The following is a 26,229-nucleotide window of genomic DNA, read 5'->3' as shown; positions in this document are numbered from 1 at the left end:
CTACATGAGACTGACACATATACCTAGTGGAAAGGGGTCGTTGCAGGATAGAGGTCATACGTCTAATTCACACACTGTAATGGGAAAAGAGCTACAGGATAGTTCCATTGACTTCCATTGACTGTCAGTCTCAAGGGAACAGCTGTGCTTTCCTCATTCCGATTTCTATTCTACCTTCTCATCCCATGATGACATACGCCACGCCATGACATACACCACTAAATGGAAGGCACTAATGTTTTGACCTCAAATTCTAGTATGACCTTTTATATTGAAACGATGACAATGGTGAGAGAGTAACAACAAGGACTTCTATATCTTCTTTAGCTCTAAAACTACATTTGTCAACAGTACTATATTTGACTTCTAAGTTCTAACTTTGCAGTAAACAATATGAAAAATGATTCTTCAAAGAATGCATATTGTATCTTGCTTTCTATCTATGCATCTACTGAGGCATGCCTTCCTAATTTATAACATCCACATGGGAGTGAACCTCAGGGTCTCCTGAACCCCACTGTGAGGACGTCTCATTGTGCTGATATTAGATTCCATCCTTACCATCTGTTCCGACTGTGACTTTCACCACTTGGGAAAAAATACACACTTCAACAATGACGGAGTTGAGCAGAGTCTTGAAAATGTACCCTACACAAATGCACTCATAGGTCTAATAATCCCTTTCAGCCCACACAAACACATATAGCAGCTGAATCGCACCAACATGTTGTCGCTTATCCTTTTGTAGATGGTGTTAGAAGAAATATGCTGTAGGAGATGAAATGATGGAATGGGAGAAGTCTTTGCAAACTCTCTCATGGTTTGAGTTAGCTCTACATAAGCTTTAATAGGATGGTGGCGATATTTAAAGAAGAAAAAAAAAACATAGACTAATGGTAAAAATACATAAAAAAGACAAAAGGGAAATGTACAGTATTCAGCTATCTGCATGCTTATGCATCAGATTGCACGACTGCAGTTGTGTTGAACTTAGCAGGCCCTTTTCACAATCAGAGAAGAGATCTCACCAATTAAGGGGGCAGCTGCATACCTAAACTCACAAATGAAAAATAATGAGTTTGAGAAATAATGTGTGTGTGTGTGTGTGTGTGCCTGTGTGTGTGCACGTGCCTGTGACTGCTGAGAGTGCAGGATAATAATGAAAACTTGCCTGTAAAATAAGCTATCGCTCTTAAAAGCCACGCGCGCTCTTCTTTCTCTTCTCCTCTCTCCTTCCTTTCTTCTTCTCTCTAATGCCAAGGCCATGTCAAAGACCCCATGTGCTCCCTCAAACTGATTGAAAAGCCATTAGACAATGTGGGATTATGAATGGAGTCTGAGGTCTGAGTTATTAACTTTGTGTGTGTATGTATCGAAGTGGTTTTATTTACTTAGCTACAGCTTAGCATTAGCTTCACTGTCAAGAGTGCCAAAAAAATGACTAGGTATCCATTTGATTAAGTACATTTGCAATTTGGGTGAATTATGTATTTTAATATCAGTTGATGATCTCCTCTAAATTGAACCGCCCTGTAATGATGGCCCACGTTATCATAATGACCATAATGTCAGCTGTCTCGCCAGATGGAATAAATAAAGACACACTTTATTTGACAGGTCCTGATGCCCAACCAAACACACCCTGCATTCCCTGATGTTCCCACTCACAGTGACATCAAATAAATGAATTAGGATAATCCAAACCATATCCATTTTTTTGGGACTGAATGTGGTAGTTTGTTAAAGCTTTTAACGCATACGACAGGGAGTATGGAAATTATATGCCGTGGTAATTACCTTACAGACCAAAATCAAACTAGATTCTAAAGAAATAATAGCTAGTTTAACCAATAAACATTCCTGGGGGTAATAGATGTGTTTTTACAGAGCCTCTCCCATACCACTGACTCCAACCATAATGGGGGTAGAGGAGGTGGATTTAATTCATACCAATTTCATACCACTCCCACCCCCCATTCAGACCAGTCGTATGTACACCAGCACCAGCAGCTCAGCAGCAGCAGCAGCTCCGTTATCTCTGGCTTACTGATATGATTAATCACTAGCCCCCTTAATCATGCCCACAGGTCTACATTCAATTAAAAGTTCTCTTTTTATTATTCCAGGCCACACACACACACAGCAGGCTAATGACACATAACATGAGCAAATACTGAGAATAATTGCTGGAAATAATTGGCACCAGATGACTAAATCAATCAAGGTTTCAACTGATTTTAAATGTAAAGTATTTTGAGTGCTTAGAATAAATAGAGTGGGACACTGTTGATATACATCCTATCTGTCCATACTGGTAAAAGTCCTGCAGTGTAGACATACAGGACCTACAGTATACACCTCAGAGCTACAAGGCAGGATGTGTAGGTTTCAGTAGTATTCCAATAGTATTTCATTAGGATCCTCATTAGTTGTTGCCAAGGCAGCAGCTACTCTTCCTGGGGTCCAAACAGGTACAAAACAACACATCCGAATGAAACAAGCAGTCAGGTGTGACAAATCGAACAATTTCACAACAATACACACAATACACACAAATCTAAAGTAAATGAATGGAATTAAGAATATATAAATATTTGGATGAGCAATGTTGGAGCGGCATAGACTAAGATACAGTAGAATATTATAGAATACAGTATATACATATGAGATGAGTAATGCAAAATATGTAAACATTATTAAAGTGACTAGTGTTCCATTATTAAAGTGGCAAGTGATTTCAAGTCTATGTATACAGTGAGGGAAAAAAGTATTTGATCCCCTGCTGATTTTGTATGTTTTCCCACTGACAAAGAAATGATCAGTCTATAATTTTAATGGTAGGTTTATTTGAACAGTGAGAGACAGAATAACAACAAAATAATCCAGAAAAACACATGTCAAAAATGTTATAAATTGATTTGCATCAAATAATTTTTTCCCTCACTGTATAGGGCAGCAGCCTCTAAGGTGCTAGTGATGGCTATTTAACAGTCTGAAGGCCTTGAGATAGAAGCTGTTTTTCAGTCTCTCGGTCCCAGCTTTGATGCACCTGTACTGACCTCGCCTTCTGGATGATAGCGGGGTGAACAGGCAGTGGCTCGGGTGATTGTTGTCCTTGATGATCTTTTTGGCCTTCCTGTGACATTGGGTGCTGTAGGTGTCCTGGAGGGCGGGTAGTTTGCCCCCGGTGATGCGTTGGGCAGACCGCACCACCCTCTGGAGAGCCCTGCGGTTGCGGGCGGTGCAGTTGCTGTACCAGGCAGTTATACAGCCTGACAGGATGCTCTCAATTGTGCATCTGTAAACGTTTGTGAGGGTTTTAGGTGCCAAGACAAATTTCTTCAGCCTCCTGAGGTTGAAGAGGCGCTGTTGCGCTTTCTTCACCACACTGTCTGTGTGGGTGGACCATTTCAGTTTGTCAGTGATGTGTACGCCGAGGAACTTGAAGCTTTCCACCTTATCCACTGCGGTCTCGTCGATGTGGATAGGTGGGTGCTCCCTCTGCTGTTTCCTGAAGTCCACGATCAGCTCCTTTGTTTTGTTGGCGTTGAGTGAGAGGTTATTTTCCTGGCACCACTCTCCCAGGGCCCTCACCTCCTCCCTGTAGGCTGACTCGTCATTGTTGGTAATCAGGCCTACTACTGTTGTGTCGTCTGCAAACTTGATGATTGAGTTGGAGGCGTGCGTGGCCAAGCAGTGAACAGGGAGTACAGGAGGGGGCTGAGCACCCTTGTGGGGCCCCAGTGTTGAGGATCAGCGAAGTGGAGGTGTTGCTTCCTACCTTCACCACCTGGGGGTGGCCCGTCAGGAAGTCCAGGACCAGTTGCACAGGGTGGGGTTCAGACCCAGGGCCCCAAGCTTAATGATGAGCTTGGAGGGTACTATGGTGTTGAATGCTGAGCTATAGTCAATGAACAGCATTCTTACATTGGTATTCCTCTTGTCCAGATGGGATATGGCAGTGTGCAGTACGATGGCGATTACATTTTCTGTGGATCTATTGGAGCGGTAAGCAAATTGAAGTGGGTCTAGGGTGTCAGGTAAGGTAGAGGTGATATGATCCTTGACTAGTCTCTCAAAGCACTTCATAATGACAGAAGTGAGTGCTACGGGGCGATAGTCATTTAGTTCAGTTACCTTTGCTTTCTTGGGTACAGGAACAATGGTGGACATCTTGAAGCATGTGGGGACAGCAGGCTGGGATAAGGGAGATTGAATATGTCCATAAACACTCCAGCCAGCTGGTCTGCACATGCTCTGAGGACGTGGCTAGGGATGCCGTCTGGGGAGGCAGCCTTGCAAGGGTTAACACGCTTAAATGTCTTATTCACTTCAGCCATGGAGAAGGAGAGCCCACAGTCCTTGGTAGAATATGCTATTCTGTTTTCTTATAAATACCTTTTCTTATTTCCACAATTTTATTTAGACCTGCCAAAACGAAATTAGAATGGACTAGTGGTTTTTCATTTTGACTTATAGCCTAGAGTAACATGAAGTAATGAAAATGCTATTATGTTATTTGAAAATAATAATTTTTTTGTTTTCTAATGTTACCTAAGACCTTTTATAAACACAAATTATTATTCTTCCGATAGCATAAATTCAACGTATTTATTAGACTGCCGAGTTTGCCTTTTTGCCCAAAATTTAAGGTACTCCAAAGATTTTACTATTATCCTTTATATCATTTATCTTTGCTTTTGTAGTACAGTTTCTTCTTCTTTTTGTTTAGTTTAGTCACATGATTTTTCAATTTACAGTACGTTTACCAATTGGCTGTGCAGCCAGACTTATTTGCCATTCCTTTTGCCTTGTCCCGCTCAACCATACAGTTTTTCGATTCCTCATCAAATGGTGATGCTACCATGCCTAAACTGCTAGCTGTGGGAGACCACCATGTGACCATTGCTCTCAAACGCCCAGAAAATTGAATCTGTTTGCAGTTTATCTGCTACTATGCTGTGGCCCGGAGACACGCTACCATAACTCATAATGATAACTGACACTTTTACCGCATATACACCTACAACATATATCCGACACTTACTCTAATCTCTATAAATGGTAATTGAAAAGAAGGATAAACTTAAGTGTCAACCTTTTTAACCTGGCTTTGTGGTGCTTCTATTATAATCTGCCCGAACAACAAAAGAGAGTATGAGTGAAATCCCCTGGCTGGGTCAGGTGGATACTTGCTAGAGACAGACAGACAGACAGACAGACAGACAGACAGACAGACAGACAGACAGACAGACAGACAGACAGACATCACATGACCTGCTTTGATCTCACTGGAGAAACCACCTACAGGTATGTACAGTACATCTCCCTGGCAACATCAGATAGGTTACTGCTGGTCGGTTAGCATGGTTCTTGGGTCAGATCCCAGACAGAGAAGATGATACTGTGCCCATTATCAATGCCAACTTTAGCCAACCTAATATTGTTGGAAGACATATAATTGTTTAATTGATTAAGGGAATACAGCTCCACAGGGTGCATCTATGCATTAAACTGTAATGCATTTGAGTAGCAACGCACATGCCCAGCCCACCTGAGGATCTGTCTTTTCAGTGTTTGAGGGGTGCAAAATCCACTTGTCCCTTACAGTGCCTTCAGAAAGTATTCAAACCCCTTGTCATTTTCCACATTTTGTTGTGTTACAGCCTGAATTTAAATTTAGATTTTATTGTCACTGGCCTACACACAATACCCCATAATGTCAAAGTGGAATTCTGTTTTTTGACATTTTTACTAATTAATTCAAAATGAAAGGCTGAAATGTCTTGAATCAATAAGTATTCAACCCCTTTGTTATGTCAAGACTAAAGTTCAGGAGTAAACATTTGCTTAACAAGTCACATAATAGGTTGCATGGACTCACTCAGTGTGCAATATTAGTGTTTAACATGATTTTTGAATGACTACCTCATCTCTGTACCGCACACATACAATTATCTGTAAGGCCCCAAAGTCGAGCAGTGAATTTCAAACACAGATTCAATCACAAAGACCAGAAAGGTTTTCCAATGCCTCGCAAAGAAGGGCACCTATTGGTAGATGTGTAAAAATAAAACTAATCTGACATTGAATATCCCTTTGAGAAAGGTGAAGTTATTAATTACACTTTGGGATGGTGTATCAATACACCCAGTCACTACAAAGATACAGGTGTCCTTCTTAACTCAGTTGCTGGAGAGGAATGAAACCGCTCAGGGATTTCACCATGAGGCCAATACTGACTTTAAAACAGTTAGAGTTTAATGGCTGTGATAGGAGACATCTGAGAATGGATCAACATTGTAGTTCCTCCACAATACTAACCTAACTGACAGAGTGAAAAGACGGAAGCCTTTACAGAGTGAAAATATTCCAAAACATGTATTCTAAAGGCACTAGAGTAGTTCTGCAAAATATGTGGCAAATCAATTAACTTTTTGTCCTGAATACAAAGTGTTATGTTTGGGGCAAATCCAATACAACACATTACTGAGTACCACACCTCATATTTTCAAGCATTGTGGTGGCTGCATCATGTTATGGGTATGCTTGTAATCGTTGGGCTGGGGAGTTTTTCAGGATAAAAAAGAAACAGAATATAGCTAAGCACAGGCAAAATCCTTGAGGAAAACCTCAAACACAAGGCCAAATCTATACTGGAGTTGCTTACCAAGAAGACAGTGAATGTTACTGAGTGACCGAGTTACAGTTTTGACTTAAATCTACTTGAAAATCTTTGACAAGATCTGAAAATTGTTGTCTAGCAATGTTCAACAACCAACTTGACAGAGCTTGAAGAATTTTTAAAAGAATAATGGGCAAATGTTGCACAATCCAGTTGTGGAAAGCTCTTAGAGACTTACCCAGAAAGTCTCACAGCTGTAATCGCTGTCAAAGGTGTTTCTACAAAGTATTGACTCAGGGGTGTGAATACTTATGTATACTGAACAAAAATATGAATGCAACATGTAAAGTGTTGGTCCCATGTTTCATGAGCTGAAATATAAGATCCCAGAAATGTTCCATATGCACAAAAAGCTTATTTCTCTAAAATGTTGTGCACAAATTTGGTTACATCGCTGTTAGTGAGACTTTCTCCTTTGCCCAGATAATCCATCCACCTGACAGGTGTGGCATATCAAGAAGCTGATTAAACAGCATGATCATTACACAGGTGGACCTTGTGCTGGGGACAATAAAAAGCCACTTAAATAATGTGTTTTGTCACAACACAATGCCACAGATGTCTCAACTTTTGAGAGAGCGTGCAATTGGCATGCTGACTGCAGGAATGTCCACCAGAGCTGTTGCCAGAGAATTGAATGTTCATTTCTATACCATAAACTGCCTCCAATTTGGCAGTACGTCCAACCAGCCTCACAACCGCAGACCAGGTGTAACCACGCCAGGCCAGGACCTCCACATCCGGCTTCTTCACCGGCGGGATCGTCTGAGACAAGCCACCCGGACAGCTGATGAAACTGAGGAGTATTTCTGTCTGTAATAAAGCCCTTTTGTGGGGGAAAACTCCTTCTGACTGGCTGGGCCTGGCTCCCCAGTGGGAGGGTCTATGTCCTCCCAGGCCCACCCATTGCTGCACCCCTGCCCAGTCATGTGAAGTCCATAGATTAGGGCCTAATGAATTTATTTAAATTTACTGATTTCCTTATATGAACTGTAACTCAGTAAAATCTTAGAAATTGTTGCATGTTACATTTATATTTTTGTTCAGTATGAATTAGATATGTGATATGTTTTCACCTTGTCATTATGGGGTACTGTGTGTAGATGGGTGAGATTTTTTTAAATTCAATTTAATAATTTTTTAATTCAGGCTTAACATGTGGAATAAGTCAAGGGGTAAGAATACTTTCTGAAAACACTGTAAATCTTGCTTTCATTTTAATCCTGCAACTTTTTCACTCTACTGCTTGTACCTGCCATTTATTTCCTGTTAACATTACGACCGTGGAAATATTTGTAATGACCAGTCAAACACAAATGGGCTCAATGGAATAAATTGTCTTTCCGTTGCATGTATAAGAATGCTAAAGCTTCATCTGGGATTTAATGCATCGTCTCGACACTTACATCACAAGAAAGAGAAGAAAGATAACTATATTTTGATGGGTGTTAATTTTTGTGGACTTGGAAAAGTAATAATTTTATATCGTTAAGAGGTTTACGAATTAGATGCGCTGAAATGAAAGCAACTTCCAAATATGAAGGGGGAAAAAGTAAGAAACTTGTCTGTCGGCCCTGCATTAAAGACCATAATTGGTTAAAGAAAATTGTGATCAATAAAAAAGTATATCAGTTTCATTTAAGGACCAAAAAATTGACAGCCGTGCCATATAGATTGCAAAATAGTTGGGAAGAGATTTTTAACGTACCGATTCCATGGCACATGGTTTATGAACTGATACGCAAAACGACGCCGGATTCAAAACGTAGAATTGTTCAATTTAAATTATTATACAAAATTCTTGCAACCAATATAAATGTTATTTACAGTTGAAGTCGGAAGTTTACATACGCCTTAGCCAAATACATTTAAACTCAGTTTTTCACAATTCCTGACATTTAATCCTAGTACAAATTCCCTGTCTTAGGTCAGTTAGGATCACCACTTCATTTTAAGAATGTGAAATGTCAGAATAATAGTAGAGAGAATGATTTATTTCATCACATTCCCAGTGGGTCAAAAGTTTACATACACTCAATTAGTATTTGGTAGCATTGCCTTTAAATTGTTTAACTTGGGTCAAACGTTTCGGGTAGCCTTCCACAAGCTTCCCACAATAAGTTGGGTGAATTTTGGCCCATTCTTCCTGAAAGAGCTGGTGTAACTGAGTCAGGTTTGTAGGCCTCCTTACTCGCACACACTTTTTCAGTTCTGCCCACACATTTTCTATAGGATTGAGGTCAGGGCTTGGTGATGGCCACTCCAATACCTTGACTTTGTTGTCCTTAAGCCATTTTGCCACAACATTGGAAGTATGCTTGGGGTCACTGTCCATTTGGAAGACCCATTTGCGACCAAGCTTTAACTTCCTGACTGATGTCTTGAGATGTTGCTTCAATATATCCACATAATTGTCCTTCCTCATGATGCCATCTATTTTGTGAAGTGCATCAGTCCCTGGCCAATAGAAAGAAAAGATTAAGACGGGCAGTCTGAGATATGCCTAGAAGGTCAGCATCCCGGAGTCGCCTCTTCACTGTTGACGTTGAGACTGGTGTTTTGCGGGTACTATTTAATGAAGCTGCCAGTTGAGGACCTGTGAGGCGTCTGTTTCTCAAACTAGACACTCTAATGTATTTGTCCTCTTGCTCAGTTGTGCACCGGGGCCTCCCACTCCTCTTTCTATTCTGATTAGAACCAGTTTGCGCTGTTCTGTGAAGGGAGTAGTACACAGCGCTGTACGGGATCTACAGTTTCTTGGCAATTTCTCGCATGGAATAGCCTTCATTTCTCAGAACAAGAATAGACTGACGAGTTTCAGAAGAAAGTTATTTGTTTCTGGCCATTTTGAGCCTGTAATCTAACCCACAATTTCTGATGCTCCAGATACTCAACTAGTCTCAAGAACGTACGTTTTATTGCTTCTTTAATCACCACAACAGTTTTCAGCTGTGCTAACATAATTGCAAAAGGGTTTTTTAATGATCAATTAGCCTTTTAAAATGATAAACTTGGATTAGCAAACACAACGTGCCATTGGAACACAGGACTGATGGTTGCTGATAATGGGCCTCTGTACGCCTATGTAGATACAGTGGCTTGCGAAAGTATTCACCCCCCTTGGCATTTTTCCTATTTTGTTGCCTTACAACCTGGAATTAAATTTGATTTTTGGGGGGTTTGTATCATTTGATTTACACAACATGTCTACCATTTTGAAGATTTTTTCTAGTGAAACAAACAAGAAATAAGATTAAAAAAACAGAAAACTTGAGCGTGCATAACTATTCACCCCCCCAAAGTCAATACTTTGTAGAGCCACCTTTTGCAGCAATTACAGCTGCAAGTCTCTTGGGTTATTTCTTTGTAAGCTTGGCACATCTAGCCACTGGGATTTTTGCCCATTCTTCAAGGCAAAACTGCTCCAGCTCCTTCAAGTTGGATGGGTTCCGCTGGTGTACAGCAATCTTTAAGTCAAACCACAGATTCTCAATTGGATTGAGATCTGGGCTTTGACTAGGCCATTCGAAGACGTTTAAATGTTTCCCCTTAAACCACTCGAGTGTTGCTTTAGCAGTATGCTTAGGGTCATTGTCCTACTGGAAGGTGAACCTCCGTCCCTGTCTCAAATCTCTGGAAGACTGAAACAGGTTTCCCTCAAGACTTTCCCTGTATTTAGCGCCATCCATCATTCCTTCAATTCTGACCAGTTTCCCAGTCCCTGCCGATGAAAAACATCCCCACAGCATGATGCTGCCACCACCATGCTTCACTGTGGGGATTGTGTTCTCGGGATGATGAGAGGTGTTGGGTTTGCGCCAGACATAGCGTTTTCCTTGATGGCCAAAAAGCTCAATTTTAGTCTCATCTGACCAGAGTACTTTCTTCCATTTGTTTGGGGAGTCTCCCACATGGCTTTTGGCGAACACCAAACGTGTTTGATTATTTTTTTCTTCAGGCAAAGGCTTTTTTCTGGCCACTCTTCTGTAAAACACCCAGCTCTGTGGAGTGTACGGCTTAAAGTGGTCCTATGGACAGATACTCCAATCTCCGCTGTGGATTTTTGCAGCTCCTTCAGGGTTATCTTTGGTCTCTTTGTTGCCTCTCTGATTAATGCCCTCCTTGCCTGGTCAATGAGTTTCGGTGGGCGGCTCTCTCTTGGCAGGTTTGTTGTGGTGCCATATTTTTTCCATTTTTAAATAATGTATTTAATGGTGCTCCGTGGGATGTTCAAAGTTTCTGATATTTTTTTATAACACAACCCTGATCTGTACTTCTCCACAACTTTGTCCCTGACCTGTTTGGAGAGCTCCTTGGTCTTCATGGTGCCGCTTGCTTGGTGGTAACCCCTTGCTTAGTGGTGTTGCAGACTCTGGGGCCTTTCAGAACAGGTGTATATATACTGAGATCACTTAGATTGCACACAGGTGGACTTTATTTAACTAATTATGTGACTTCTGAAGGTAATTGGTTGAACCAGATCTTATTTAGGGGCTTCATAGCAAAGGGGGTGAATACATATGCACGCACCACTTTTCCGTTATTTTATTTTTTTACTTTTTTGAAAAAACTTTTTTTTTTAATTTCACTTCACCAATTTGGACTATTTTGTGTATGTCCGTTACATGAAATCCAAATAAAATCAATTTGAATTACAGGTTGTAATGCAACAAAATAGGAAAAACGCCAAGGGGGATGAATACTTTAGCAAGGCACTGTATTCCATAAGAAATCAGCCGTTTCCAGCTACAATAGCCATTTACAACATTAACAATGTCTACACTGTATTTCTGATCAATTTGATGTTATTTTTTGGACCAAAAAAATTGCTTTTCTTTCGAAAACAAGGACATTTCTAAGTGACTCCAAACTTTTGAATGGTAGTGTACAGTGGGGAAAAAAGTATTTAGTCAGCCACCAATTGTGCAAGTTCTCCCACTTAAAAAGATGAGAGAGGCCTGTAATTTTCATTATAGGTACACGTCAACTATGACAGACAAAATGAGGAAAAAATTCCTGAAAATCATATTGTAGGATTTTTAATGAATTTAATTGCAAATTATGGTGGAAAATAAGTATTTGGTCAATAACAAAAGTTTCTCAATACTTTGTTATATACCCTTTGTTGGCAATGATACAGGACAAACATTTTCTGTAAGTCTTCACAAGGTTTTCACACACTGTTGCTGGTATTTTGGCCCATTCCTCCATGCAGATCTCCTCTAGAGCAGTTATGTTTTGGGGCTGTCGCTGGGCAACACAGACTTTCAACTCCCTCCAAAGATTTTCTATGGGGTTGAGATCTGGAGACTGGCTAGGCCACTCCAGGACCTTGAAATGCTTCTTACGAAGCCACTCCTTCGTTGCCCGGGCGGTGTGTTTGGGATCATTGTCATGCTGAAAGACCCAGCCACGTTTCATCTTCAATGCCCTTGCTGATGGAAGGAGGTTTTTACTCAAAATCTCACGATACATGGCCCCATTCATTCTTTCCTTTACACGGATCAGTCGTCCTGGTCCCTTTTCAGAAAAACAGCCCCAAAGCATGATGTTTCCACCCCCATGCTTCACAGTAGGTATGGTGTTCTTTGGATGCAACTCAGCATTCTTTGTCCTCCAAACACGACGAGTTGAGTTTTTACCAAAAAGTTATATTTTGGTTTCATCTGACCATATGACATTCTCCCAATCCTCTTCTGGATCATCCAAATGCACTCTAGCAAACTTCAGACGGGCCTGGACATGTACTGGCTTAAGCAGGGGGACACGTCTGGCAATGCATGATTTGAGTCCCTGGCGGAGTAGTGTGTTACTGATGGTAGGCTTTGTTACTTTGGTCCCAGCTCTCTGCAGGTCATTCACTAGGTCCCCCCGTGTGGTTCTGGGATTTTTGCTCACCGTTCTTGTGATCATTTTGACCCCACGGGGTGAGATCTTGCGTGGAGCCCCAGATCGAGGGAGATTATCAGTGGTCTTGTATGTCTTCCATTTCCTAATAATTGCTCCCACAGTTGATTTCTTCAAACCAAGCTGCTTACCTATTGCAGATTCAGTCTTCCCAGCCTGGTGCAGGTCTACAATTTTGTTTCTGGTGTCCTTTGACAGCTCTTTGGTCTTGACCATAGTGGAGTTTGGAGTGTGACTGTTTGAGGTTGTGGACAGGTGTCTTTTATACTGATAACAAGTTCAAACAGGTGCCATTAATACAGGTAACGAGTGGAGGACAGAGGAGCCTCTTAAAGAAGAAGTTACAGGTCTGTGAGAGCCAGAAATCTTGCTTGTTTGTAGGTGACCAAATACTTATTTTCCACCATAATTTGCAAATAAATTCATTAAAAATCCTACAATGTGATTTTCTGGAATTTCTCTCCTCAATTTGTCTGTCATAGTTGACGTGTACCTGTGATGAAAATGACAGGCCTCTCTCATCTTTTTAAGTGGGAGAACTTGCACAATTGGTGGCTGACTAAATACTTTTTTTCCCCACTGTAAGTATTTGATACATCAGAAAAGCAGAACTTAATATTTGGTACAGAAACCTTTGTTTGCAATTACAGAGATCATACGTTTCCTGTAGGTCTTGACCAGGTTTGCACACACTGCAGCAGGGATTTTGGCCCACTCCTCCATATAGACCTTCTCCAGATCCTTTAGGTTTCGGGGGCTGTCGCTGGGCAATACGGACTTTCAGCTCCCTCCAAAGATTTTCTATTGGGTTCAGGTCTGGAGACTGGCTAGGCCACTCCAGGACCTTGAGATGCTTCTTACGGAGCCACTCCTTAGTTGCCCTGGCTGTGTGTTTCGGGTCGTTGTCATGCTGGAAGACCCAGCCACGACCCATCTTCAATGCCCTTACTGAGGTAAGGAGGTTGTTGGCTAAGATCTCGTGATACATGGCCCCATCCATTCTCCCCTCAATACGGTGCAGTCGTCCTGTCCCCTTTGCAGAAAAGCATCCCCAAAGAATGATGTTTCCACCTCCATGCTTCATGGTTGGGATGGTGTTCTTGGGGTTGTACTCATCCTTCTTCTTCCTCCAAACAAAGCAAGTGGAGTTTAGACCAAAGAGCTATATTTTTGTCTCATCAGACCACATGACCTTCTCCCATTCCTCCTCTGGATCATCCAGACGGTCATTGGCAAACTTCAGACGGGCCTGGACATGCGCTGGCTTGAGCAGGGGGACCTTGCGTGCGCTGCAGGATTTTAATCCATGACGGCGTAGTGTGTTACTAATGGTTTTCTTTGAGACTGTGGTCCCAGCTCTCTTCAGGGCATTGACCAAGTCCTGCTGTGTAGTTCTGGGCTGATCCCTCACCTTCCTCATGATCATTGATGCCCCACGAGGTGAGATCTTGCATGGAGCCCCAGACCGAGGGTGATTGACCGTCATCTTGAACTTCTTCCATTTTCTAATAATTGCACCAACAGTTGTTGCCTTCTCACCAAGCTGCTTGCTTATTGTCCTGTAGCCCATCCCAGCCTTGTGCAGGTCTACAATTTTATCCCTGATGTCCTTACACAGCTCTCTGGTCTTGGCCATTGCGGAGAGGTTGGAGTTTGTTTGATTGCGCGTGTGGACAGGTGCAGTTAATACAGGTAATGAGTGGAGAACAGGAGGGCTTCTTAAAGAAAAACTAACAGGTCTGTGAGAGCCGGAATTCTTACTGGTTGGTAGGTGATCAAATACTTATGTCATGCAATAAAATGCAAATTAATTACTTAAAAATCATACAATGTGATTTTCTGGATTTTTGTTTTAGATCATGTCTCTCACAGTTGAAGTGTACCTATGATAAATATTACAGACCTCTACATGCTTTGTAAGTAGGAAATCCTGAAAAATCGTCAGTGTATCAAATACTTGTTCTCCCCACTGTATATATATATATATATATACAGTGAGGGAAAAAAATATTTGATCCCTGCTGATGTTGTACGTTTGCCCACTGACAAAGAAATTATCAGTCTATAATTGTAATGGTAGGTTTATTTGAACAGTTAGAGACAAAATAACAACAAAAAAATCCAGAAAAACGCATGTCAAAAATGTTATAAATTGATTTGCATTTTAATGAGCGAAATAAGTATTTGACCCCCTCTCAATCAGAAAGATTTCTGGCTCCCATGTGTCTTTTATACAGGTAACGAGCTGAGATTAGGAGCACACTCTTAAAGGGAGTGCTCCTAATCTCAGTTTGTTACCTGTATAAAAGACACCTGTCCACAGAAGCAATCAATCAATCAGATTCCAAACTCTCCACCATGGCCAAGACCAAAGAGCTCTCCAAGGATGTCAGGGACAAGATTGTAGATCTACACAAGGCTGGAATGGGCTACAAGACCATCGCCAAGCAGCTTGGTGAGAAGGTGACAACAGTTGGTGTGATTATTCGCAAATGGAAGAAACAAAAGAAACTGTCAATCTCCCTCGGCCTGGGGCTCCATGCAAGATCTCACCTCGTGGAGTTGCAATGATCATGAGAATGGTGAGGAATCAGCCCAGAACTACACGGGAGGATCTTGTCAATGATCTCAAGGCAGCTGGGACCATAGTCACCAAGAAAACAATTGGTAACCCACTACGCCGTGAAGGACTGAAATCCTGCAGCACCCGCAATGTCCCCCTGCTCAAGAAAGCACATATACATGCCCGTGAAAGTTTGCCAATGAACATCTGAATGATTCAGTGGAGAACTGGGTGAAAGTGTTGTGGTCAGATGAGACCAAAATTGAGCTATTTTGCATCAACTCAACTCGCCGTGTTTGAAGGAGGAGGAATGCTGCCTTTGACCCCAAGAACACCATCCCCACCGTCAAACATGGAGGTGGAAACATTATGCTTTGGGGGTGTTTTTCTGCTAAGGGGACAGGACAACTTCACCGCATCAAAAGGACGATGGACGGGGCCACGTACCGTCAAATTTTGGGTGAGAACCTCCTTCCCTCAACCAGGGCATTGAAAATAGTTCGTGGATGGGTATTCCAGCATGACAATGACCCAAAACACACGGCCAAGGCAACAAAGGAGTGGCTCAAGAAGAAGCACATTAAGGTCCTGGAGTGGCCTAGCCAGTCTCCAGACCTTAATCCCATAGAAAATCTGTGGAGGGAGCTGAAGGTTCGAGTTGCCAAACGTCAGCCTCGAAACCTTAATGACTTGGAGAAGATCTGCAAAGAGGAGTGGGACAAAATCCCTCCTGAGCAAACCTGGTGGCCAACTACAAGAAACGTCTGACCTTTGTGATTGCCAACAAGGGTTTTGCCACCAAGTACTAAGTCATGTTTTGCAGATCAATTTATAACGTTTTTCTGGATTTTTTGTTGTATTCTGTCTCTCACTGTTCAAATAAAGCTACCATTAAAATTATAGACTGATCATTTCTTTGTCAGTGGGCAAACGTACAAAATCAGCAGGGGATCAAATAATTTTTTCCCTCACTGTATATATATATATATATATATATATTATATATAGAGAGAGAGAGAGAGAGAGAGAGAGAGAGAGAGAGAGAGAGAGAGAGAGAGAGAGAGAGAGAGAGAGAGAGAGAGAGAGAGAGAGAGAGAGAGAGAGAAAGAGAAAGAGAGAGAGAGAGAGAGAGAGAGAGAGAGAGAGAGAGAGAGAGAGAGAGAGAAATTAAAACATTAAAATATATATTTCCCAGAATGAACACTCGGATTATAGTAATATTATGTCTGATCTCGCAAACAATGTAAAGTATGTATAGATAGGTGTAATATGGAGCCAAGCTTGTTGATTTTTAATCCGAGGGTATCCTGCTATTGACAAACTTGTTGAATTATGCAACAGAACATGACAACAACAGTAATTAATGAGGCAGTCTAGAAAGCACAGGTGAGTGCAGGTATGTTAAAGTATTCATATCTGCAAATACATTGTGTATTTATGCAAATTAGGCAACTATAAATCTTTATTTTAACACAAAATATTAAACAAATACCTTACAACATTAGAAAATGTATATACTGTATGAGTGAAATTTGACAATAAATTGAATACCTGAATTTCCACCAAAATCCCTGAACTCTTTTATGTGCTATAATTCAGTCAATATCTGATGGATTAAAATAAAATAAAAAGTTTGGAGTATCTTCATCCATTGTCCAACTGTTGCTTTTATTATAATTATTTTTTAAAACTTTTAACAATTTTAATGACCGTTGCTAATTTGAGTTGAGGTTGGAAACTTTCCCATCTTTGCTACACCTCATTTGGTGTCCAGCAGCAGCTCAACTCACAGATGAAAGTCATGACAAGTGAAAAGCCATGGCAACAGGAAATGCCTTGTGTGTAATGACTAGTGCAGGGCATGGTAGTTGTTGCTGTACTAAAGAACAGATTATTTTTTAAAAGCATAGCCTTTTGCCTGTAGCAATGTTTCTGTGATTTCACCACCCCACGCATCATTTCCTGTCCTGTCCTCTCATTATCAGACACATACAATTGTGTCAATGCCATTCTGTCCTACTGCAACCACTCACAGGAAATGGTCTGGCAAACTTAGACATATTTAGAGGTACAGCTGTGTCTTGCTAAACAAATAGTACAAACTCCACTACCTACCATTTGCTATGGTCCGATGGAAGAGACAATGTTTAAAAAGTAGATATGAGGAAAAGTCTATTTTCAAAGTGTTCATAGTGTATCCTTCACTGAGAGGGGAGGTTCAGACTCACTGAAATGCTCTACTAGTTTAATAAATAAGCAAACATGCCCTTGTATGACAAGGATTTAAAGTACAGATCCATTGACAGAATGGCGCCGGAGGAGATGGCTGATGTTTTATGGGCTCCTAACCAATTGTGCTATTGTATGTGTTTTGTCACGTTATATGTAACTTATTTTGTACATAATGTTTCTGCCACTGTCCCTTATGACCGAAAAGAGCTTCTGGATATCAGGACAGCGATTACTCACCTTGTACCAGACAAAGATTTTTTCTTTAACGAGTCGGACGCGAAGGATTTTCTTCAGACACCCGACAAGGCCCAAAACCCCGTCATTCGCATGAGAAAGAGACGGATATATTGGGGACGTAGGTCGGGGTGCCTTGTAAGGATTCGACGGCGATAATCTGCCTCTACCATCAGTCCTATTAGCCAACGTACAATCATTGGATAACAAAATAGACTAACTAAGATCACAGATATCCTACCAACGGGACATTTAAAAAACTGTAATATCTTATGTTTCACCGAGTTGTGGCTGAACGACGACATGGATAACATACAGCTGCCGGGTTATACGCTGCATCGGCAAGATAGAACAGCTGGCTCCGGTAAGACAAGAGGTGGCAGTCTGTGTATATTTGTAAACAACAGCTGGGGCACGAAATCTAATATTAAGGTAGTCTCGAGGTTTTGCTCGCCTGAGGTAGAGTATCTCATGATAAGCTGTAGACCAAACTATTTACCAAGAGAGTTTTCATCTATATTTTTCGTAGCTGTCTATTTACCACCACAAACCGATGCTGGCACTAAGACCGCACTCAATGAGCTGTATAAGGCCATAAGCAAACAGGAAAACGCTCATCCAGAGGCGGCGCTCCTAGTGGCCGGGGACTTTAATGCAGGGAAACTTAAATCAGTTCTACCAGCATGTCAAATGTGCAACCAGAGGGAAAAAAAAAAACTCTAGACCACCTTTACTCCACACACAGAGACGAATACAAAGCTCTCCCTCACCCTCCATTTGGCAAATCTGACCATAACACTATCCTCCTGATTCCTGCTTACAAGCATAAACTAAAGCAGGAAGCACCAGTGACTCGGTCAATAAAGAAGTGGTCAGACGACGCAGATGCTAAGCTACAGGACTGTTTTGCTAGCACAGACTGGAATATGTTCAGGGATTCTTCCAATGGCATTGAGGAGTACACCACATCAGTCACTGGCTTCATCAATAAGTGCATCGATGACGTCGTCCCCACAGTGACTGTACGTACCCCAACCAGAAGCCATGGATTACAGGCAACATCCGCACTGAGCTAAAGGGTAGAGCTGACGCTTTCAAGGAGCGGGACTCTAACCTGCACGCTTAGAAGAAATCCCGCTATGCCCTCCGATGAACCATCAAACAGGCAAAGTGTCAATACAGGACTAAGATTGAATCGTACTACACCGGCTCCGACGCTCGTCGGATGTGGCAGGGCTTGCAAACTATTACAGACTACAAAGGGAAGCACAGCTGTGAGCTGCCCAGTAACACGAGCGTACCAGACGTGCTAAATTACTGAAACATGCATGAGAGCATCAGCTGTTCCGGCTGACTGTGTGTTCCGTAGCCGATGTGAGTAAGACCTTTAAACAGGTCAACATTCACAAGGCCACAGGGTCAGATGGATTACCAGGACGTGTACTCCGAGCATGCGCTGACCAACTGGCAAGTGTCTTCATTGATATTTTCAACCTGTCCCTGACTGAGTCTGTAATACCAACATGTTTCAAGCAGACCACCATTGTCCCTGTGCCCAAGAACACTAAGGTAACCTGCCTAAATGACAACCGACCCGTAGCACTCACGTCTGTAGCCATGAACGTGATCAAGACAAAGGAGATGATTGTGGACTACAGGAAAAAGAAGAGGGCCGAGCATGCCCCCATTCTCATCGACGGGGCTGTAGTGGAGCAGCTTGAGAGTTTCAAGTTCCTTGGTGTCCACATCACCGACAAACTATCATGGTCCAAACACACCAAGACAGTCGTGAAGAGGGCACGACAAAGCCTATTCCCCCTCAGGAGACTGAAAAAATTTGGCATGGGTCCTCAGATCCTCAAAAAGTTATACAGCTGCACCATCGAGAGCATCCTGACAGGTTGCATCACTGCCTGGTATGGCAACTGCTCGGCCTCCGACCGCAAGGCACTACAGAGGGTAATGCGTACGGTCCAGTACATCACTGGGGCCAAGCTTCCTGCCATCCAGGACCTCTATACCAGGCGGTGTCAGAGGAAGGCCCTAAAAATTGTTATAGACTCCAGCCACCTTAGTCATAGACTGTTCTCTCTGCTACCGCATGGCAAGCAGTACCGGAGCGCAAAGTCTAGCTCCAAAAGGCTTCTTAACAGCTTCTACCCCCAAGCCATAATATTCCTGAACAGCTAATCATGGCTACCCAGACTATTTGCATTGTTCCCCCCCCCCCCCACCCCCTCTTTTACGCTGCTGCTACTCTCTGTTTATTATCTATGCATAGTCACTTTAGCTCTACCTACATGTACATATTACCTCAATTACCTCAACTAACCTGTGTATATAGCCTCGCTACTGTTAATTTACTGCTGCTCTTTAATTATTATTATTTTATTTTTTTACTTATCTATTTTTCTTAAAATTGCATTGTTGGTTAAGGGCTTGTATGTAAGTATTTCACTGTAAGGTCTACACCTGTTGTATTTGGCGCATGTGACAAAATTTATTTGATTTGTAAGACAGTCATAGTATGCCATGTTTTCATAATTACCCAAATGTTTATGCAATTCTCTCTGCAGAAATGGAGCAAGCATTGTCAGAATACATTCAACATAATTAAACAATGTCACTGCTATTAACTGTCAAATAAAAGGCATGCCATCTTACCAGATTGCAATGATTCGGCTGCGTAGAGAGAGAAGAAAAAAAAGGTCAAATGTGGTTATCCTTCAACGCCTACTCCATCCACTCAGAACTGCCATGGCAATGTCTGCATTTTGAATAATTTCTATATATATATATATATACTCTATGCAGTCTCAAGAATCCATGGCTAACAGAAATAAATAAGGTTAAATATGATTTTAGTTCAATGACTTCATCCTGTGTGTTCACTAGTAGCAGAAAACCCACACTGCTATTTCACTATTAGCAAATGACCTCACGGTTAACAGACAAGTCATTGTGCCAGGATCCCAAAGTGACGGCAGGTCAAAAGCAGGGATGAAAGTAGATTTAATTTCTTACTGGTACGGGACACCCAAGTGCGCGCACACATTTTTTCTATACTACAAAAATTACAGGGTAGCTTACTCTGCTGACACATTGACAAACAGATCAATAAAAACGATGTTGTCTGATCCATATAATCGGCCTACGAAAAGGGGAGACACAAATACAATGACTTCCATCTAACCTGGAGGAGGAAATTATTTTCCAAAAACAAACAAAAGTGGCACTGACCCAGTGAATATGCACACTCACCGGGGATATGACCGATGTTCTCCGCTGGTGCCAATAAGATAGGCTACGGTTCGCTCAATTAAGCTAAGAATTTTGATAACTAAAAGACAGATTAAAGTATTTTCATTGTCATCTCTTTACAACAATAGCCATTTGCTTTCCAAGCAGTTTTTCCGCAATTTGTATTTTTAAATATTGCGATATACCTGGCTGGGTCTCTCTGCTTTTCACTGACAGTAGCAACTCAACAATCACCTATTTGGTATTTGCAGCGCGCGCTGCCCAAATTGCAGGCCCTTCCGACTGCAGGCTATGTGATTTAAAACAATCCACAGCTTTTAAAAAAAAGAAGCTAACGATCCTGTGGCGAAATCATGGTTTCTGGTGTAGTAGCCGATTTTGAATGATTTTGTTTATTTCTCTATAGACAGGAGTAAGCTAATTAGGCTATATAATTTTGGCAATTTAATTCAATTTACTTTAGGGAAAGTGTAGCTTGCCCTAGCCTTATGAACACGCCCCCTATGCCTTTTAATGTGGCATAAACACAACCAGACATGATATTTTCATCTGATTGTCAAACAATCACTTAACAAAAGGTGCTTCGGTAGGGTACCCGCGCACATTCGTTTACTCACAAAATAATTTCAGCATCCAAACCCCAACAGTGCACTGTGCACCCACAATTTGATGAATGGAAAGAGACATCAGTTACAGAACACCTCCGTGTATAGTAATGACATTCTGCGGTTGTCATTAGGCCTACACTTGTAGCCTGAATTGATGCATCCACTGTTGTCCACGCGCACCTCGGTCACTCATATCAATCAATCAAATTTGATTTATAAAGCCCTTTTTATTTCAGCAGATGTCACAAAATCTCCGCCTTGTCCACGAGCCTCTCGCCACTCATCTCCGCCTTGACAAAATGGCGTTCTCCTCAAACCACAACACAATTTGGAGCGTATACCACCTGGTTTCCAGTCAATTCGCAAATTCTTCATGTGACTGACATGCAGTAATGTTAAATAATGGTGTAATATCCTATAGTTTTTTGGGCATGTTGTAGCCTATTCATTGTGATAGGCTAACGTTTTACGGGTACGGCGTACCCCCACTATTTATTTTGCCGGCACGCCGTACTGGGACGTATCGCCTTACTTTCACCCCTGGTCAAAAGTGTACACCAATGTGAACGGACAGCCACAGCATGTGAAGCTGGGTTGTTTCAACTGAGTACACATACCAGTTCTCAGCTGTCCTTCTTCACCCATGCCTCATTTAAAAAAAATACATTCATTTTAGGTCATGTTGAGCACACACTGTGTGATGTGAATCATATGTTAGATACCCAGAGGAATTTATAGAATGCACAGTCAAAGTACAGAAACATGTATGGATATCTACCTCTATATGAGATGCAAATGTCCATAAAAGCTGGTTCGGTCTTGATTTAAACCACTTTCTCTTTTGCTAACTGTTCCTACAGCTCAGTAATTGGCAGTCAACAGGAGGAAACCATTTCATTATGTCGCTTAGTTTGTAAGGTGTTTGACCCTGAAATGAATGCCTGTGTTAGCTAGCTAGTGACAGAGAAAGGAAGCAGCATATTACGAAACTGTTGGAGCCAGTGATGGCCAGTGTTAGACTCTCACACTGGGCTGTAATTGTCAATCCTTTGACTGAAAAAACAGCCCATTGCCATGGCGACAGGATAAATACTTTGATCAGCATAGCTCAACTTCCTGTCTGAAGCAAAACAGTAAATTATCATGTACAGGTACAGCTTGATTAAAGTCATTTTTTATATGTCTGACATTAATATCAAAGCCCATATGGACAGTTGATACCACACCTCTGTCTGACTGATAATGGCACTCTCACAGCGGAATCTAGATTAAGACTCTGTATTTTTCAGTTAGTATTTGATTGTTTTCTGTTTTCTTTTAATAGAAGTAAACATAAAGACGTAATTGATAAAGCTTATCTGAAGAGTATTGTCTACATATGAACTGTTGTATGTCTGTTCGTATTAAGTACATAATATAGAGAATGCAAACAAATACTGCATTCAATTCCCCATTAATAATTCAAAGTTTCTTAATTTGGCTACAATATGTTCATGAAAGTTGATTTAATTAACTTTCTGGTGGTCCAATATGGTGTGTCAGCTCGCTTGCCTGTCGTCCTTCTGCTTGTCAGTCTGTCTAGCTGTGACCGTAGGGCTGATTTTATCTCAATGCGTTGTGCTGACCAGTAGTTCCTATAGATTGCCTTCTTGTTATGCTATTAAAGTACTCTTGGTAAAAACCTCCTTGTTACCAGGAAAACTAGAAAATAACTACAGTAGTGTATAATCCACGTAAGGGTCTGAAAGCAGCCATCATGTTTATTTATACTGTAAAAAAATTCTGTCTGGAAAATGCAGATGCACAAAAATAATAATTTAACTAACTACCTTTTCAAAACCACCAAACATTTTTGATAAGAAAACAAACTGCAAATCATGAACTTTTAAATTATTGGGGTAATTGTGTGAATATTGAACATTGTACATATTATCCTATTTCATCTTGATTTAATTGTATTGTAATGGAAGAGAACCTGAGTGTATGTTTACAGAAGAAGCAATATGTACTCTGTTGTAATCATTGATTTCAGCCTCCCAATGCATTTCTCAGACAGATTGAATAGCAAGCAGCCAGTGTCCTCAAAACTATAATCACACATCTGAAGCACGAGGCATACATTCTCTATTGACAACAAAATACCAGTTTCTCTCTTGGAAAGGGTCCCATGAAAACCAAACCGATGAAAGACTGTGGGCGTTAAAAGCGTTACCTTTGTGAAAGGCTGAAGAGGTCAAAGGTGATGTTCCAGTTGCTGGCCAGAGGTCAGGACAAGGTTTGACAGACAAGGTTGGAGTGATGTGGGCACAGATAGTACAACATGACAGGAAGCAGAAATGAAAGTACAAGTAAATAGAAGTGGTAGAGGAAGTGAAATGTCAGTGCAGTACAGTGAAGTAAAAATGATTGGACGGCAGGGAGATGGTTTAAGCAGGTGGTTGAGGGAGAAAAGAAAACCAACAGACCCCATACCTTGGCGGTTTGACTTCATGTGCGCCAGACCTTGAGGGAAAGAACAGACAAACGGAATAGGGAAAACAGGAAGGTCATAAAAACGCTTGGGAAGAAACAAAAGCATTGTCACAACGTTGGACTGCAGTTTGTGACAGACATCCTGGGGTAGGTACGGATGTCAGAGTTCAAATCAAACTAAAACGTAAAAAAGACAAACACTTTTTGAGGGAGGAGAGCGGGATAAGGAAAAAAGCATCTAAATTGGTGCAACCCCCTAAGGTAGTTGCTCACACAGATGCTTTTTTTCTAATGGAACACATACTCTTACTCTTAAGCAGGCAGCTTTCTCAGATTAGAATAGGGTTTTTGTCACTTTTCCAATTTACATCTCGTTCATATGAAGTTCTCCAACGTTCTCCAGTGTAAACTGCATACAGATCAAAATGAATACCGCAAATATATACCTCAAACAATGCATGCAACAGGGACACAAACCAGTCCCTTCAATGGGATAAAGGTAGTGAGGACTGCATCCTTAACTAGATTCAGCGTTACAACACAAACAGGCCCAAGCCCAGGGCCAGGGAGGGCCATAGCAATCAATAACCCAGGGTGTGAGAGGCATAATGTGACAGCTTTACTGCAGTCATAGTGCTGCAGTTGTTGACAAGGGAAGAATACATCATATGCAAAACACATTCATTAAATACAATGTAACTCAATAAACAGGAGCTCAGTAAACTGGAACACTCTGATTCTGTGGACATCACAAAATCAATTGTAAACAAATAAGCCAAGCGCCTTGTGGCTTGCCGCTTGAATGTGGGCATTTAGTAATCAAAATGGACCTGTATTGTGTTAGACAAGAAATGTGGCTGATTGAACAAGCCTTTAATTGACCAAAGTTAACATTTTGTATCACACAATTACACCATCATCCGCATGACCTACAGCAGGAAATTGAGTGAATTGTTAAAACAACCCAAAAAAAGACCTGGTAGAATTTTGTAAGGGATTTCTTGCATTCGTTCTTTGACAGTTATCCTTTTCGTTGAGCTCAGTCTAAACACCTTCATGGTGTTGCACAATGCTTATTTCATTGGAGATGCATTTGTTCTTATAAAAAATATATATAATTTATGACATTTTAACACTTTTAGAGATCAAAATGGTAACTCACATTTATATACTGTATATCATCAGCGATGTTCCTCTCCCTGGCATTTTAGCCGTTTTTTTATATAACCTTATTTTTTTCAGCTCAACAAAGCTCATGCATGCATTGTCATTTCCTGTACAGATTTATCAAAACAAATTACATTCCTAAAACATTTAGATAGACAGCTATGCCTCAATTGACAAGTGGACCACAGAAAAAGAAAAACCATGAACACAATTGGATTAAATAAAACACAACCTTTATATGTGAAGGACATTTCCACCAGTAATGGACAGACATTAAATCACTCCATCAGCACTTATATTTGATTTACTGTGTTGACAGAGACAACAGCGCTTTTCAAAAGAGCATGGTTCTCTTTGTGGGAGGTGTTAGAGGAAATTGGCCAATTTAACTGGGGAATGAGATGTTATTGATCATCTAATCAGAAACCACCGGAGAGCTTTAGACCATGCACCAGGTAATACTGAATAAGCTGTACACACGTACCATTATATACCTATGCATTCATTGACCCTTTAGGAGGTAAGAAGAAATGAGGTCAACACAATGCCTTTAGGCTGGAGGACGGCGCTTATACCAGAGAGCTGAGCAGAGCCAGACAGCATCAAAAGACACAGAGGTTTGCCATAACTGAAATATTTTGTTTTTTTAATGAGATAAACATCACCAGCTTTATTTTTCCCTTTGAAGTGTCAAACCTCACTGTGGTGGATGCGTCTTGTGCATTGAAATACAGGGCTGCCCAATCTGTGTTGGCATAGCAACAGGCTCTCGTGTTCCCCCCCAGTATGACGTTGACCATACTCCCGTTTTCTCTACCCCCCCACTTTTCTTGGGATGGTGTCTGTTTCTATTGTCAAGGTCAATTATTTCACCTTCACACAATTTTGGACATCGTTGTAATTACAATTTATCTTATGAAAACAACATAAACTGGTTGTTAGTGGTTATGACATATTTATTCAAGCCCATTTTTATTGTTTTCAGCCTTCCACGTCACAATGAAATGCATGTCTATGAATACATTTACAATAAATCTGGGAAACAATAAAATCACCGCTAAATGCTAATCTGTTATACCGCTGGCTATGCTATGCTCCAT

The 26,229-nt window shown here is 41.2% G+C and overlaps 1 protein-coding gene across 2 annotated transcripts in view; it reads right to left on the bottom strand.

Annotated features, from left to right (window-relative positions):
- Positions 1-26,229, bottom strand: part of LOC121578931 (neurexin-2-beta-like) — a 314,921-nt gene that overhangs the window by 204,137 nt on the left and 84,555 nt on the right. For both annotated transcript variants that reach the window (XM_045224458.1, XM_045224459.1), the window contains exons 4-5: positions 23,963-23,992; positions 20,286-20,303 (exon numbers count right to left, since the gene is read on the bottom strand). In XM_045224458.1, the coding sequence (XP_045080393.1) occupies positions 20,286-20,303; positions 23,963-23,992 (48 nt within the window). The remainder of the gene's footprint in view (positions 1-20,285; positions 20,304-23,962; positions 23,993-26,229) is intronic.

This window comes from Coregonus clupeaformis, chromosome 13 (assembly GCF_020615455.1).
Source record: "Coregonus clupeaformis isolate EN_2021a chromosome 13, ASM2061545v1, whole genome shotgun sequence".
In the NCBI taxonomy this organism is placed as follows: domain Eukaryota; kingdom Metazoa; phylum Chordata; class Actinopteri; order Salmoniformes; family Salmonidae; genus Coregonus; species Coregonus clupeaformis.
The sequence above is the reverse complement of the archived record's forward strand: the minus strand, read 5'-3'. Positions and strand labels throughout refer to the sequence as shown.